We start from the raw sequence: 12674 nt of genomic DNA on the forward strand, positions 1-12674 counted from the left end.
ATTCAACCCATTGTATAGTTCTCCCGCCTCCAACCCAAAACAATTCTGGAGGTCAATAATACCATCTAGTAATATTTGAGATGAGTATTGTTTACTTTCCGATATACATCTCCTAGAGTATAGCCCGCTGGCTGGCGAGTTTCGGCAACATATACAGGTCGAGATCATGCTGGATCGAACAAGAATAGAAAAACATAAGCACCATCAATCAAGCTGCCTGCTCCATACATACCGGAAACTCCAATTGCACTCTAACCAGAGCTCTCTGAGCTTACAGCTTCGCCACCTCCCCCTCTAAATCGAACTCAGTAGTACACAGCAAGAACGTATCTTTCAATGCCTAACAACAACCATCAATTAGCACCCACACTTTACCCGTTCCTCAAAGCAAAGCAGACAGAACTCACCCCAAGCCTATACTTCCGATTAACCTCCTGATAGTCCTCCGCGGCAAGCATATCACAAAAATGCCTGATGGACGGATAATGCACGATAGAAATCTCATTCCACCACTCCTCCTCCGGCCGATCCACACGTCCCCTGGAATCCGAGAACCCCGAGTCCGAGTTCGCCGCTGCCGAGGGCCCAGCCGCGGGCCTGATGACATTGCCAACGAGCTTCGCGCTTCCGCCGCGTTTAGCAGCGACGGGGTTGAAGCCCTGCACTTACAGAGTCAGCATCCATCGTATACACGCATTTTACGCATAAATGGGAGAAGCGAACCTGTCCATATTTATAGTACTCCTCCTTCCCGCCCGGGAAATGGAAATGCAGCAAGTTCAGCATCGTCACCGGCTTATCATGCACCTTCGTGAACTCCTCCATAAATTCAAATAGTTCCGGGCTGACTTCGAGGTTTTGTCCGTCGTTCTTCGCTTGTTTCTCTTTTAGGCCGTCGAGACTCCCCGTCAATGGCACATTTTGTGCATTCTTCTCTCGCTTCAGTGCCGCATCGCGCTCGGGGTATGTACTCAGCAACCTGCTCGGAATTCCGACGTGGATCTTGTACTCGGTTTTGATGTGTGAGGCGAGGGTTGGCGGGAAGAGCGGTTCGCGGGGGTTTGGTGGTTGTAATAGTAGTAGGATATCCCAGTTCTCGGTAAGCAGGGGGCGTTTGTCGAGCAGTGTAGGGGATATTATGGTGCGGCGGGGGCGCGAGGCGACGATTACTTTTGTGCTGGCGGCTTTTCTGAGCTCGGAGAGGAATGTGGAGGCCGTTATGGATGGGTAGAGGGAGAGGAGGTGGAGGGATAGGGCGGGCATTTTGTGTTGGATCTCCAAGTAGAATAGAACGGTGCTCCGGATGAGAGTGTGCGAAAGAGGATGTAGAGCAATGGATGAGCTGAATTGGATCCAGATTGGTTTGTGTTGACGGGAGTTGCGGCGGTTGGGATGATCGCTAATGAGCCGAGGCTCGTCGGTGCGGGGATGGACGTCACTTTGAGCTAGACTGGTGGACCGTGGGAACATATGGGTAGCTGTTACTGATAGACTGGTTCATTTCTAGGGCTCTCTGCGAAGAAAATACAATGAAATCTATCTACTCAAAGTTTTGTAGACGTAAATATCTGTGTTGTCTACAAACATCGTAGGCAAGGTCACGCGGTTAGGGTTTCTGTAAAGTAAATATCCGGGGTATATTTTGTAAGCAGCTCACAACGCCAATAAAACCAAATATATAGTACATTTTGTGTCATAAATCAGATAAACCCATGGCTCGTTAATTATATACATCGCATTAGTTCGTTTTTGGTCTTCGTCTTCTGAAGACAATGACAGGACATGAACCAGTCTATGCAGTCCCGTCATGCTTGGCAACGTGCACGCCAGTCAATAGATAAGGTGCTGAATTTTTCATGACTCCGTTCATCCTCTCAAGCCAAGAGAAATCGAGTCATCGTCAGGCCATTTGACTTAGGCTATTAGCGGGTGGTGCAACAGGGTGGCTTGGCGCTTGGAGCCCAACGCTGTTGCGACGTTTGCGCCGTTCTCGGCGACGCAAGGTGAGGCAATCGGCGCGGCTTGGTTGCTATTGCTGGCGGTGTTTCCGTTGCCTTGTATTCGCGCGCTAGCGGGCAGTTAATCTATCCTTAGCCGAGGCCGCCTGTTCATTTACCCTGTCCAGTCTAGAGTCGAGACTTTGTCGACCAGCGGAGGCAGGGTTGCGGAGTGGTGCCGCGACTAACGCAAACCCCTCACTCAAAGTGGAGATAAATGCCGGTGCTCAATTTCATCACACTCCAGCTTCGTTTCCAAGATTATCAAGCGAGATGAAGGCGTTGCGGTAATTGTAGTGACTCTGTCCGTGGTCTTGATGCAATGGTGCCTGGTAATCCATCAATTCTGGGTCGAGGTCCATGCCAATCGGGTGGTGAGATGGAGGTCGGATCGTGAAGCCGCCTTGAGGGTCAACGGGGAGCCAGTTAGCGGTGAACCGAGTTGTCCCGTCGGGCATCTCCAATGGGGTGAGCCTTATTTCCTTGACATCGCGTGATGTGAGGTATGCAGGTGCGTTAGCGTTGCTGTTGTCGGCTTGTGGGAGCTGGTACACCTGTGGAACTTCAAAGGCTGGGACGTCGTGATCGTCTGTATCGCTGGCTATGGAGTGATGGCTCGAGATTGCGCTGGGTGAGCTGATGCCTGGCTCCGCCATTGGAGAGAGCGGGTTGGCAGTGGTGGCACTGGCAGGGGGGATGTTCATGTAAAGCGCGCGTTCGGTCGCCAGCTGCGACGCGGTTCGGAGAAGACCATCGAGAGAATACGGACTGCTGTCTGCTTGTAGATTCTCGAATCTGTTCGACGGCTCAGTCAGCGACTATTCCTCTTCCCTGTGTTCCGTAGGTCCCTGTTCATACCTTGGTGAGAGCTTCTCCGACCGGCTTGAGAAGGCGCGGCCTGTTTGAAATGGAGATAGCGACAACTGCTGGTACGGCGACTTCGCTGCTGCCGGTGTCGCGAATCCGTATGCCTGGTTCATCTCGACCTGCTGCCATGGAGGTACATCGAAGCCTTGCATACCGAACTGGCTTCTATACCACAGCTCCTCGTCACCCGCAACCCCAGGCTCGAGGCTGAAGGTCGGCTCTTGATTCATAGAATCAAATCCCCAGCTGGGGACGTCGCACGGCATGCTGGTATCAGTCATTGTGCTCGTTGGTAGTACTGTGCTGCTCGGAATATCGCAGGTAGCTTCTCAATCAATGCGCATGGCAGTTAACAGCTCAGGCTAGAAACTTGGAGATAAGTAGCTGTCGGAGAAGCAGGCGAGGCTGGGATGGTCCTTGAATTTTAAACCTGGAATCAACTTCATCAGGTCAGGTCATGAAGGGGTCAGGCCGAGAACGGCGGCCAAATGGAGGAACCATCCCCATAATATTGCAGTCGAGCTAGTCCCCAGACTACAAACACCAGAAGCATATTTCGGTAAATTGAGAGCTAGCGGTGATTCGCTGTCCGCCGCGCTCACCCCACACCAGGTCCGGCCATCCATGTAAATGAAGGAGACCTGCAGAAGCGTGGCGTGGCGACTGGAGAACCGACCGTGTGATAATATCTCGTTAGGGGAGGCGAGAGTGAGAATACCGGGTTCAGGTCCCTGCCCTAGGTATTAACCGAGTCTTCCCCGGATTCTGAGTTCCTGTGCGGAGACCAAGGGTGATGATTGAGCAAATGCAGGTGCGGGCTAAATCTCGGCTGATTGGTGTGGGCTCGGTAAAAGACGAATTAACCGACTCGCTGCGCTGAACCCTGTCTGGGGAAAGGCCTTGCTGACTGGGAAAATCTCCGGTCTGGATTCTTCCCCTTGACCTCGGACAGCTGGAAAATGCGGAGACGAATCATGGGACACCAGCAGCTTTCCACATGCAAGGTTCTTGCTTCCAGAACAAGGACAATCACTACATCGTACAGGAGTACGTCTATCACCAAAAGTCGGTGGCCAACATCGTGCCAGAGTACGTATGTACATTAATACAAGATCCTGATATATATATCGAAAAGTAATGTCCACGCATTTAAGCATTGGACGGATCCTGCCCGTTTCAACTCCGGGCAGGATCGACTATAAGGGCCAGCCATCACAGTCAGTGCCCGGAGTACTTGGCGATGAATCGGCTTAAGATTAGTGCACCCCGCAAAAAAAAACAGTCAATGCCGGCAGATGGAATGGAAACGGTGGGCCTCAGAGGGCCAACCCGGTCCCCTTCCTTGTCCACCGATATAGCGCTAGGACGGCCTTGCGCCGGTGGCGTATCTCGCTGTGATTGACTGGCCTCCCCCGCGCTTGGGCGACGGCACTGCGCATGACCTGTCGGAAATTTCTCTGGTACTCGGTGTTTAGGGTGACAACACATGATTCCGTCGCTCGGATCATCACCTCGCATGCATTAAGGATGCCTTCCCCGGCCTCCTTCTGCAGCCGCTCAACGATCAACAGGAGAAGGAAGCTCCCTTGCAGCAATTGGATACCGAAGAAATAAGGCATGAAGCTAATGTCGGGGTCGAATCGGAGAATTTGATCAACTGAGTTAGCTGCGTCCAGCGCGTGGGAAATGGTCGATGCGAACGCGGGGGACGACGTCCAGAAATCTTTGTCCTCGATCAGGGACACAGGGTCCCACTTGCCGACCAGCAGAATGTGGAGCACGTGGACTAGATATGACGCATACGATATCACCGTCTGCGTGTGCCATGCGTAGGCTTGAGAGAGTGATGGCTCGGCTGGTAAATGTTCGGGTTGGGCGTGCGCATAGGCGGAAAGGGGGGCCTCCGGGTCGGATGTCGTTGCGGCGAAGGTGGTCAGGCTAGCCTTGTAGATCTCGAGCTGGCGTAGAACTTCACTTACATGGACATTCCACGCGTCCTTGCCGTTTAGTCGCATGCCAAGCATCGGGTGATTCCTCGCTTGGTTTAGGTCGATGAGCTCGCCAGTGATGGTCATGAGGGGAAGGAAGAAACCGAAGACAGAATGATCATGGCAGATAAAGTTGGGGAACAGTCGCCGTTTATTCTTGTCAGCGAAAAGTAGACATTGAGGCCCGTCCGGTTTGGGACTGTTGCTGTGAATGACGCCTGACTGCCATGATGCTTCGTCAAGCGGTAGTAGCAGGTCTTCGCTCTCGGCGTCTAGCAAAGCCAGTGGCCGGTTGTAGCACAGCGCAAGGTGGCGGTCCATGATATACAAAAGCCACCAGGTCCGCCGCCGCTCCTCCCGGTGCTCTTCAGTGATAGCGTTCTGCTCTTGCCGATCGCAGACACAGTTGAGACTAGTCCGGGTTGGGTTCGAGTAATCGAAGACGGGACCGGGGTCAGCACCATCCCAGCCGGGTAGCGAGTACCCAAACGGCGGGCTTGATCCTTCGACTTGGTTTTCACCACTCGGCATCACTTCGATCTCTTGATTTAGTTTGAGCTCTCGTGCGAGGGTAAAGGCCGCATGCCACCATCGCATGCTGGCGGCCTTTTGCTCACTAGACGAAATGATAGAAGCGACGTGGATGTAAGTAATAACATCGTCGAGGGACCCTGCCGGCCCTACAAGCCCTCTATCATCTCCTCCTCCTTCAAACGGGTGGTGCACTGTAGTAGGCGGCAAATCCGGGCCAACACCAGCAAACGCTGGGTCATTCGTGGCCGCCGCCGCGGCCGCCGCAACAGCTTCTGCGGCACCTCCCTGGTCTTTGAACGAAACATGAATCAATGGCCGTAGCAAGCGGATTGTCAGTGCACAAAGAAACTGGCAAATTCTCTTCCGCTGAGGAGGAGAGATGGGTAACGAAAAGGCCCTGTCATCCAACGCAGCTACCCATAACATGCTCGATAGTAGTGCCGGACTGCTGGAGCGCGGCAAATCCTTGCTGAGGAAAGAAGCTTTGCGCAGGACATAGCAATGGATGTGGTGACATACGGGGTGCATATGAGTAGAGAAGGCGCTGGTGAAGTAGAGATCAAGCAGGTCAAAGACAAGCTTCCGAGGCAATGTGGCCTCAACAAACGGCATCAGTGGTTGTAGAACCGGGTACTTCAATGGCGCCGTAGAGGTCGACGGCGCTGTTCCATTGGTCGCCTTGGATCCCTGCGAAGTCTCAGCGCTATAGGCCGCCAGATCGACCCCATTCCAAACGTCAAACATCCGAGGGAACGGCCCGTCACTGAAAGCTGGTCCGTTCAAGAACTCATATGAAGCCGGTGATACATGTGTCCCCGCGAGCCATTCCTCGGTCACATTGCCTCCCGGTTCTGGTTTTCGGGCGGGAAGTTGCGGGTCGGCTTGGGACCGTCGCCCGTCGACACTCGGAGCGGAGACGGTTGGAGCATTATTTGTTGGTGGCGATCGATGGTGAAATGTCGATGTGGGGGATGCATGTCTCGGAACCTCGCCGTCTATCCCAGTCAGTGCCGATGTGCCATTCGTAATCTTCGGTGGAGCGGGCGTTTCCTTGCTCTCGGTCTTATCCTTTGCCATTTCGGCCAGCTTGGATCGTGCGATACGACCTCGCTTGCGACGCTCACGGGTGAATTCGCAGCTGATTTCGCTCCGGAGACAGCGTGAGCAGGGAAATTGGCGGTCGCATCGTACGCGACGGGAATGGCATGAGTCGCAGGCTATGCGGTTGCGTCTCCATCGGCGCTTGGTGGAGGAGTCTGGGGGCGCGTCGGCTTGATCGTTAGGGACGGTGTTGTTCCCCTGTTGGGAAGATGCCATTTCAGGAACGGCATCGGCAAACGACAGACGATGGCACGATCGGAAGGCCGAGAGACAGGGTGAGATGGATGGAAAAGTCTGGAAGAAAGCAGGAAAAAGCAAGGGTGTTCCTTCGGCGGGGTGTTGGGGTCTCCGCATGACACCTGGCTAGCCCTTTTAGGCTGAGACCCCGTATTTCTTGCCGGACAGGGTAAGCTCTAGATCACCTGGACACTAGGTCTGATTGTATCTTGGAATTATCATTCGCATGATAAAGTGGACTATACGTGTATTACTAGGATAACTCCCTGGTTTGCAATGACTTAAAATAGGCTTTAGAGCCTCATATTAGCCAGTCGGTGGGCACCTACCTAACCATAAAAAGGGCTGATATTCTAACTCCCCGACCCCTTAGACTCACGAATGGATCAGGGTTGGTGTGAGTTTGGTTGGTCGCGGTCATCCCATAGTACTCGTCGGGGAAGTCGAAATGTGATAAAGGCATCTAGTAGACTAGAGGCTGCGGACCTACTCATCTCAGCCTCCAGACGCAGCATCCTTATACCTCCTCAACGCCACATCCCTCTGAGCCGCATGCTGAACAATGGGCTCAGGATACCCATTCGCTCTCGCAACATCCCCAGCACCCCTCTCATACGGCGCATGGATAGCGCTTCCCTCTACTCCGCGCAGCTCCGGTACCCAACGCCGAATATACTCGCCCTCAGGATCAAACCTCTCACTCTGGCGTATGGGGTTGAAGATCCGAAAGTAAGGCTGCGGGTCTACACCCGTGCTTGAGCCAAAGCCCCATCCGCCGTGGTTTGAGGCGAAGTCCCCGTCAATCAGGTGTTCCATGAAGTAGCGCTCGCCGCGGCGCCAATCGATGAGCAGGTCCTTGGAGAGAAATGACGAGACGACCATGCGGGAACGATTATGCATCCACGCGGATGTGTTGAGTTGGCGCATGGCGGCGTCAACGATGGGGTAGCCTGTTTTTCCGAGTGTCCAGGCTTCGAAATGTGTGGTGTCGTAGGACCAATTGAGGTTTGTAAATTCAGGCTTGAAGCATTTGTTCATGCTAGTCATGTTAGCTGCTCCGAAGTTGGTATCAGGGGCAGGTTGACATACCAAATAAACGGCCAATGGACCAGAACATGCTTGTAAAAGTCTCGCCAGGCCACTTCGCTAATCCACGATATATACCCAGGTTCGCCACGGGAGATCCTGTCCCCGTTCGCTTTGCGAGCCTTTGCAACAGCAGTTCTCGCGCTCAGTGCCCCTGACGCAAAATACGGACTGAGCACAGAGGTGGTCTCTCCTGATAAAAAGTTCCTTTCGTCATCATAAGCAGCCGCCTTCTCCTCTAGGAAAGCCTCAAGCCTCCGTAATCCCTCATGCTCACCAGCCGGATAAGCGCGGCGTATGCGGCCCGCCTTCTCCGCGTCATCAAACCTCTTGTTCTCCGGCGCCTTCAGCACAGGGCAGTCGAATAACTCTTTGAAATACCGTCTCGCGTCACCTGGATTTGAGGTTGGATCTTCCGAAACCTCCAGGTACTCGGGGTTGTTTTGCAGAAAGATAAGCCACGATTTGAACCATGGGCTGTATACAGCGTACTGTTTCCCTTGCTGCGAAGAGAGAAGACCCGGTGGCACAACGCACGTATCATGGGCTGTCTCAAACTTGATCCCGTTCTCCGCACAGAGGCGGAGCAGCCTAGCTTCGCGGCGGAGTTCGTCAACTTCGTACTCGAGATTGGCGAAGAGATGATTCGCGCCCCACTTGTGGCAAAGATCTATAATGCGTCGCGGGATGTCCTTGCGATGTGCCTGTGTCTCCATATATAGAGGTACATCTAGCTCGCCCAGGTCTCGCTTCAGCTGCTCTAACGTCCGCAGCGTCAAGTCCACACGCGCAGGACTAGATAGGTGCGCCGTCAAGTCCTCGGGCGAAAGAATGTAAAGTGTAATAAGTGGGATCTTATGCTCTCGAGCGACATTATACGCCATTTGTAGGGCGCGATTATCGTGTAAGCGTAAATCAGACTTGAACCAGTGAACCACGGCCGCATTTGCGCTGACCGCATTGCGCTGTTCGCTCGTCTCCGTATATGCCTTCTGCCAAGCCTCAATTGGCCGCTCGAGCGTTCCGCTGGTGTAGGCTGCGCATCGCGCATTGCTCATTTCCGGCGGATAGAAATCGCGCAGCACAATGCCAAACTCTGCTGTTTGTTGGGCATTAGGATGGTATCGCTCGTCGGCCCCATTTGAGAGTTTGCGCTTTTGGGGCATGGTCCAGGCTTGTGAAGTCTATTCTGTCCTTGGCTGTTGAAGGTGGAAGGATTTGGCGAGGTCCTCGTTTATGTACCTGTTCCTGCGATCGATCGATCGGGATCGCGGGATCTGACGTCAAGACATGTAAACAGTCCTATTGTTCACTACATTTTCAGTTACAACCTCGTAGTCTGCCATTGCACATTGTGCTAATGAAAAGGTTATGCTTAACAGTGCTCTGCTCTTAAGCTTGGTTTCAGGTTTTTGATCACTCGCCTATTGAGTTTTGAGGATCTGCATTTCACAAGCCCCCTACAAATCACAATTGCGAGGCGAAACACGGGGAAAGAGACAACATTCGGCCGGATGGACCCTGAAGCTGTTCCTATGGGGTAATCAAAACCCCAGTTCCACGCAATCTGCCACTGAGGAATCATCGTGGTTGGCCTGTGGGACGATCTAGATCCAATAGTGCAGTAACAGTGGCTCAGGGTGCGCCGATCTCTGGGGAGAAGGGGAAACCCGTCAACATGCCAAAGCAAAGCTCACGGGGCCACGGCCCACGAGGCCAGGGGCGCAGTTAAATAGCAGATCGTCGCCTTTGCCTTTCTTTGTTCACTTCTTCAGTGCTCGATTGGAGAATGTCATTGTCCGCCCATGTCGCCCGAACTTGCGCTCCCCGGCGTTCACGGCATTGACCATGACTCTGTTGTCACTGTTGTGCTCGCCTCCTTTGCGACTCTCATCTACTACAATGCGATTGAGTTGATCATTCTCTGCTTGGCGACTTTCAAGCGTCGCGGAAGTCTTTACTTCTGGTGCTTGCTCATCGCATCGACCAGCCTGATCCCGAACACCAGCGGATATATCATCCTCTTCTTCCGGCCCGAAGTCTCGCGCTTCGCTGCCATCACCCTTGTCATCATCGGATGGTGTGGCACGGTAACAGGTCATTCGCTAGTTCTGTGGTCGCGGCTGAACTTTGTCGTCCATAACACGCGGCTCTTGAACGGTCTCCTAGTCCTCATCATCGTCGACGCGATAATCCTCCACATCCCCACCACCGTCCTCCTCTACGGCACCGTCTCCCTGAACGAAAACATAGCGCACACCTTCAACGTCGGATATGGCATTGCGGAAAGAATACAATTGGTTGGGTTCTCCATCCAGGAAGCGATCCTGTCGGGAATATATGTTTGGGAAACGGCCAAACTGCTCCGCTTGCGACCGGAGCGTCGCCACCACCGGATTCTCGCCCAACTGCTCGCCATGAACGTGGTCGTCCTGATTATCGACGTTGTTGTCGTCATAGTTGAATACGCCGGGTTCTATGCTGTCCAAGTCATGTTCAAACCAGTGGCTTATAGCATCAAGCTCAAGCTGGAATATGCGGTGTTGGGGCGCCTGGTGCAGATCGCTCAGGGGGGATCTTCGGCGGCCTCGGGGCCATTCGAGACAGTCCCCTCTTCTTCAGCTTGTGATAGCCGGCTGAACGGGATATGTTTGCTCGAGAATGAGCTGCACGGGATGGAGAGACACGCGTCGAAGAGGCCTGCGCCGGTTGATGCAGGGTGACGAATTGCCATTGTTGATCGCAATGGAACCAAATAACTCAAGAGAAACTGGGTATACGATATGATCATATGAGACATGCGCAACTGCAAATCAAAGTTGCAACACTCTCCACCTCGGGATGTCGTTTCTAGGCCAGTGTAATCCTTATCTGTGTATGAGGCCCGCACTACAACTCGACTAGCGAACAAAAGTTGACGGCTACGCCCTTGATGACCCAAGCCGCTCGGGATCCGTAGATTTCATCAGAAACATGGAAATCCTGATGGCTCTCCGACCGACAGTGAAAGACAGGGCGTTGTTTGGGTCTGATGGAGCAGGGAGTGAATCGTGGGAGCCTGGGAGGTGTCAGATCTCCGATCCAAGCCCGGCAGTGGGCGCACCGCCGCACCCGGAGTTTTGACGGAGCCCACATAGTAGCTACTTCCCCACAATATGGGGTAGTATGGATACAACTTGTGAAGATACTGGATATAATTTCTTTTTCTTAGCATGTCATATGCGATGATATAATCTATCGTCCCAATTGCTCCAAACTCCAAGACATTGCGGTTGTTGCAGCCTGACTCATCCCTGACAGCATCACTCGTAAGGCCGACTTCGGCGTCCCAGCTGAACTTTTCTTCTACTTCTCCCAGCTCTCCCTTCCTCTTTTCTTTCTCAACAACACCAATTCCACTTTCCAAACCACACAATGGCATCCCAATCCTTCCCTCCCCCTCCAGTCGACACAATCGACTGGAGCAACGTCGGCTTCAAAGTCCGCGAAGGTACTCTAATTACCTCTCCATACCCCTCCAAGCAAACAACTTAATGAACACCAGCTAACAAAACCTCATAGTCAACGGCCACGTCGAGTCCCACTACACAGCCGCCACAAAGACATGGTCTCCCCCGAGACTCGTGACATCGCCCTACCTCCCCATCCACGGGATGGCGCCAGGCCTAAACTACGGCCAACAGGCATACGAAGGGCTCAAGGCGTTCCGGCACCCAAACGACAACAAGATCACGATCTTCCGACCTGACCGTAACGCAGCACGCATGCAGCGCTCGGCATCGTTTATCTCTATCCCAGCCGTCCCGGAGCAATTGTTCATTGAAGCCGTTGAACTGGCTGTTGGCGCGAACGCGGGATTCGTTCCGCCGCATGAGACCGGAGCTGCGATGTACATCCGCCCTCTTATCTTCGGGTCGAGTGCGCAGTTGGGTCTCTCGCCGCCGGAGGAGTATACATTCGTCGTGTTTGTCATGCCGACGGGTGTATACCACGGTGTGCATGCCGTTGACGCATTGATCCTCGAAGACTTTGACCGCGCCGCGCCAGAGGGCACAGGGAGTGCAAAGGTCGGCGGAAACTATGCGCCTGTGCTACGACACAGCGCGAAGGCGCATGCCGAGGGATTCGGGATCACGCTGCACCTCGATAGCCGGACTCGGTCGGACATCGACGAGTTCTCGACGAGCGCGATGATTGCCGTGAAGAAGGACAAGGTGTCTGGAAAGATCACGCTGGTCCAGCCGGATAGCCCCAATGTCATTGACAGTGTGACTGCGGCGTCTGTGTGCGAGATCGGGCAGCGCTGGTTCGGGTATGAGGTTGAGAAGCGGCGGATTCCGTATGAGGAGCTGAGTGAGTTTGAGGAGGTGATGGCTGCGGGTACGGCGGCGGCGTTGGTGCCTATTCGGAGTATCACGAGGCGCTCGACGGGTGATAAGTTTGAGTTTGAGTGTGGTGGTGAGGGCGCAGGGGGCGGTGAGGTCTGTGTCAAGCTTTTGACTACCTTGAAAGGCATCCAGCTGGGAAAGATTGAGGAGAACTTGGGATGGAATCGTGTTGTCAAGGAGCCGCGGGTGGAGTGGGTGAGTGCTGCTGGAGAGAAGGAAGAAGATGGGATTGAGGTCCCTTGAGTCAAGAAAGTTGTATCCAGTTGCATTCGAATTGGTACATTAAAAGTGCTATCATGATCCAGTCATACGACGCTACTTAGTGTCCTATAATACATACAAAGTGGATGAGGCATTCCGAACTTAGACACATCCATCATTCCAACCCCCAGAAAGGAAGACAACGGATTTCCATCAACTCCGACAAGACTTATGTCGTTCCGGTAGTCAGTATTATCTTCCCGCTACACCCAGAA

General features: G+C 53.5%; 6 protein-coding genes across 6 annotated transcripts; 2 read left to right on the forward strand and 4 right to left on the reverse strand.

The window, feature by feature from the left end:
* Window positions 1–271: 271 nt before the first annotated feature.
* On the reverse strand, window positions 272–1263 carry BDW74DRAFT_176140 (uncharacterized protein; the record flags this gene model as incomplete). The annotated part of the gene is made up of 3 exons (XM_073728530.1): window positions 272–340; window positions 408–659; window positions 724–1263. 3 exons carry the CDS (start codon window positions 1261–1263, stop codon window positions 272–274), a joined length of 861 nt encoding a protein of 286 aa, XP_073586096.1.
* Window positions 1264–2021: 758 nt separating this feature from the next.
* On the reverse strand, window positions 2022–3397 carry BDW74DRAFT_123700 (uncharacterized protein). The gene is made up of 2 exons (XM_073722092.1): window positions 2856–3397; window positions 2022–2792 (listed from the first exon to the last, which is right to left on the reverse strand). Exons 1-2 carry the CDS (start codon window positions 3143–3145, stop codon window positions 2234–2236), a joined length of 849 nt encoding a protein of 282 aa, XP_073586097.1. The 5' UTR covers window positions 3146–3397; the 3' UTR covers window positions 2022–2233.
* Window positions 3398–3629: 232 nt separating this feature from the next.
* On the reverse strand, window positions 3630–6812 carry BDW74DRAFT_149043 (Arabinolytic transcriptional activator arar). The gene has a single exon (XM_073723831.1). The coding sequence runs from the start codon at window positions 6701–6703 to the stop codon at window positions 4181–4183; it is 2523 nt and encodes an 840-aa protein (XP_073586098.1). The 5' UTR covers window positions 6704–6812; the 3' UTR covers window positions 3630–4180.
* A 96-nt stretch (window positions 6813–6908) lies between these two features.
* Window positions 6909–9023, reverse strand: BDW74DRAFT_149044 (deoxyribodipyrimidine photo-lyase PHR1). The gene is made up of 2 exons (XM_073723832.1): window positions 7814–9023; window positions 6909–7763 (listed from the first exon to the last, which is right to left on the reverse strand). Exons 1-2 carry the CDS (start codon window positions 8974–8976, stop codon window positions 7220–7222), a joined length of 1707 nt encoding a protein of 568 aa, XP_073586099.1. The 5' UTR covers window positions 8977–9023; the 3' UTR covers window positions 6909–7219.
* A 482-nt stretch (window positions 9024–9505) lies between these two features.
* Window positions 9506–10654, forward strand: BDW74DRAFT_123706 (uncharacterized protein). The gene has a single exon (XM_073722093.1). It carries the CDS (start codon window positions 9616–9618, stop codon window positions 10531–10533), a length of 918 nt encoding a protein of 305 aa, XP_073586100.1. The 5' UTR covers window positions 9506–9615; the 3' UTR covers window positions 10534–10654.
* A 570-nt stretch (window positions 10655–11224) lies between these two features.
* BDW74DRAFT_176145 (branched-chain amino acid aminotransferase) lies at window positions 11225–12441 on the forward strand (the record flags this gene model as incomplete). The annotated part of the gene is made up of 2 exons (XM_073728531.1): window positions 11225–11300; window positions 11372–12441. The coding sequence occupies 2 exons, from the start codon at window positions 11225–11227 to the stop codon at window positions 12439–12441; spliced, it is 1146 nt and encodes a 381-aa protein (XP_073586101.1).
* Between the last annotated feature and the right edge of the window lie 233 nt (window positions 12442–12674).

Source organism: Aspergillus multicolor (genome assembly GCF_047715735.1).
Source record: "Aspergillus multicolor strain CBS 133.54 unplaced genomic scaffold BDW74scaffold_6, whole genome shotgun sequence".
Classification (NCBI taxonomy): Eukaryota; Fungi; Ascomycota; class Eurotiomycetes; order Eurotiales; family Aspergillaceae; genus Aspergillus; species Aspergillus multicolor.

Coding starts and splice junctions, on each gene's coding strand:
- BDW74DRAFT_123706 (XM_073722093.1), top strand. CDS start 9,616: ATGTCGCCCGAACTTGCGCTCCCCGGCGTTCACGGCATTGACCATGAC.
- BDW74DRAFT_149043 (XM_073723831.1), bottom strand. CDS start 6,703: ATGGCATCTTCCCAACAGGGGAACAACACCGTCCCTAACGATCAAGCC.
- BDW74DRAFT_149044 (XM_073723832.1), bottom strand. CDS start 8,976: ATGCCCCAAAAGCGCAAACTCTCAAATGGGGCCGACGAGCGATACCAT. Junction 7,764..7,813: donor GTCCATTGGCCGTTTATTTG/GTATGTCAACCT, acceptor TAACATGACTAG/CATGAACAAATGCTTCAAGC.
- BDW74DRAFT_123700 (XM_073722092.1), bottom strand. CDS start 3,145: ATGACTGATACCAGCATGCCGTGCGACGTCCCCAGCTGGGGATTTGAT. Junction 2,793..2,855: donor TCGGAGAAGCTCTCACCAAG/GTATGAACAGGG, acceptor GCCGTCGAACAG/ATTCGAGAATCTACAAGCAG.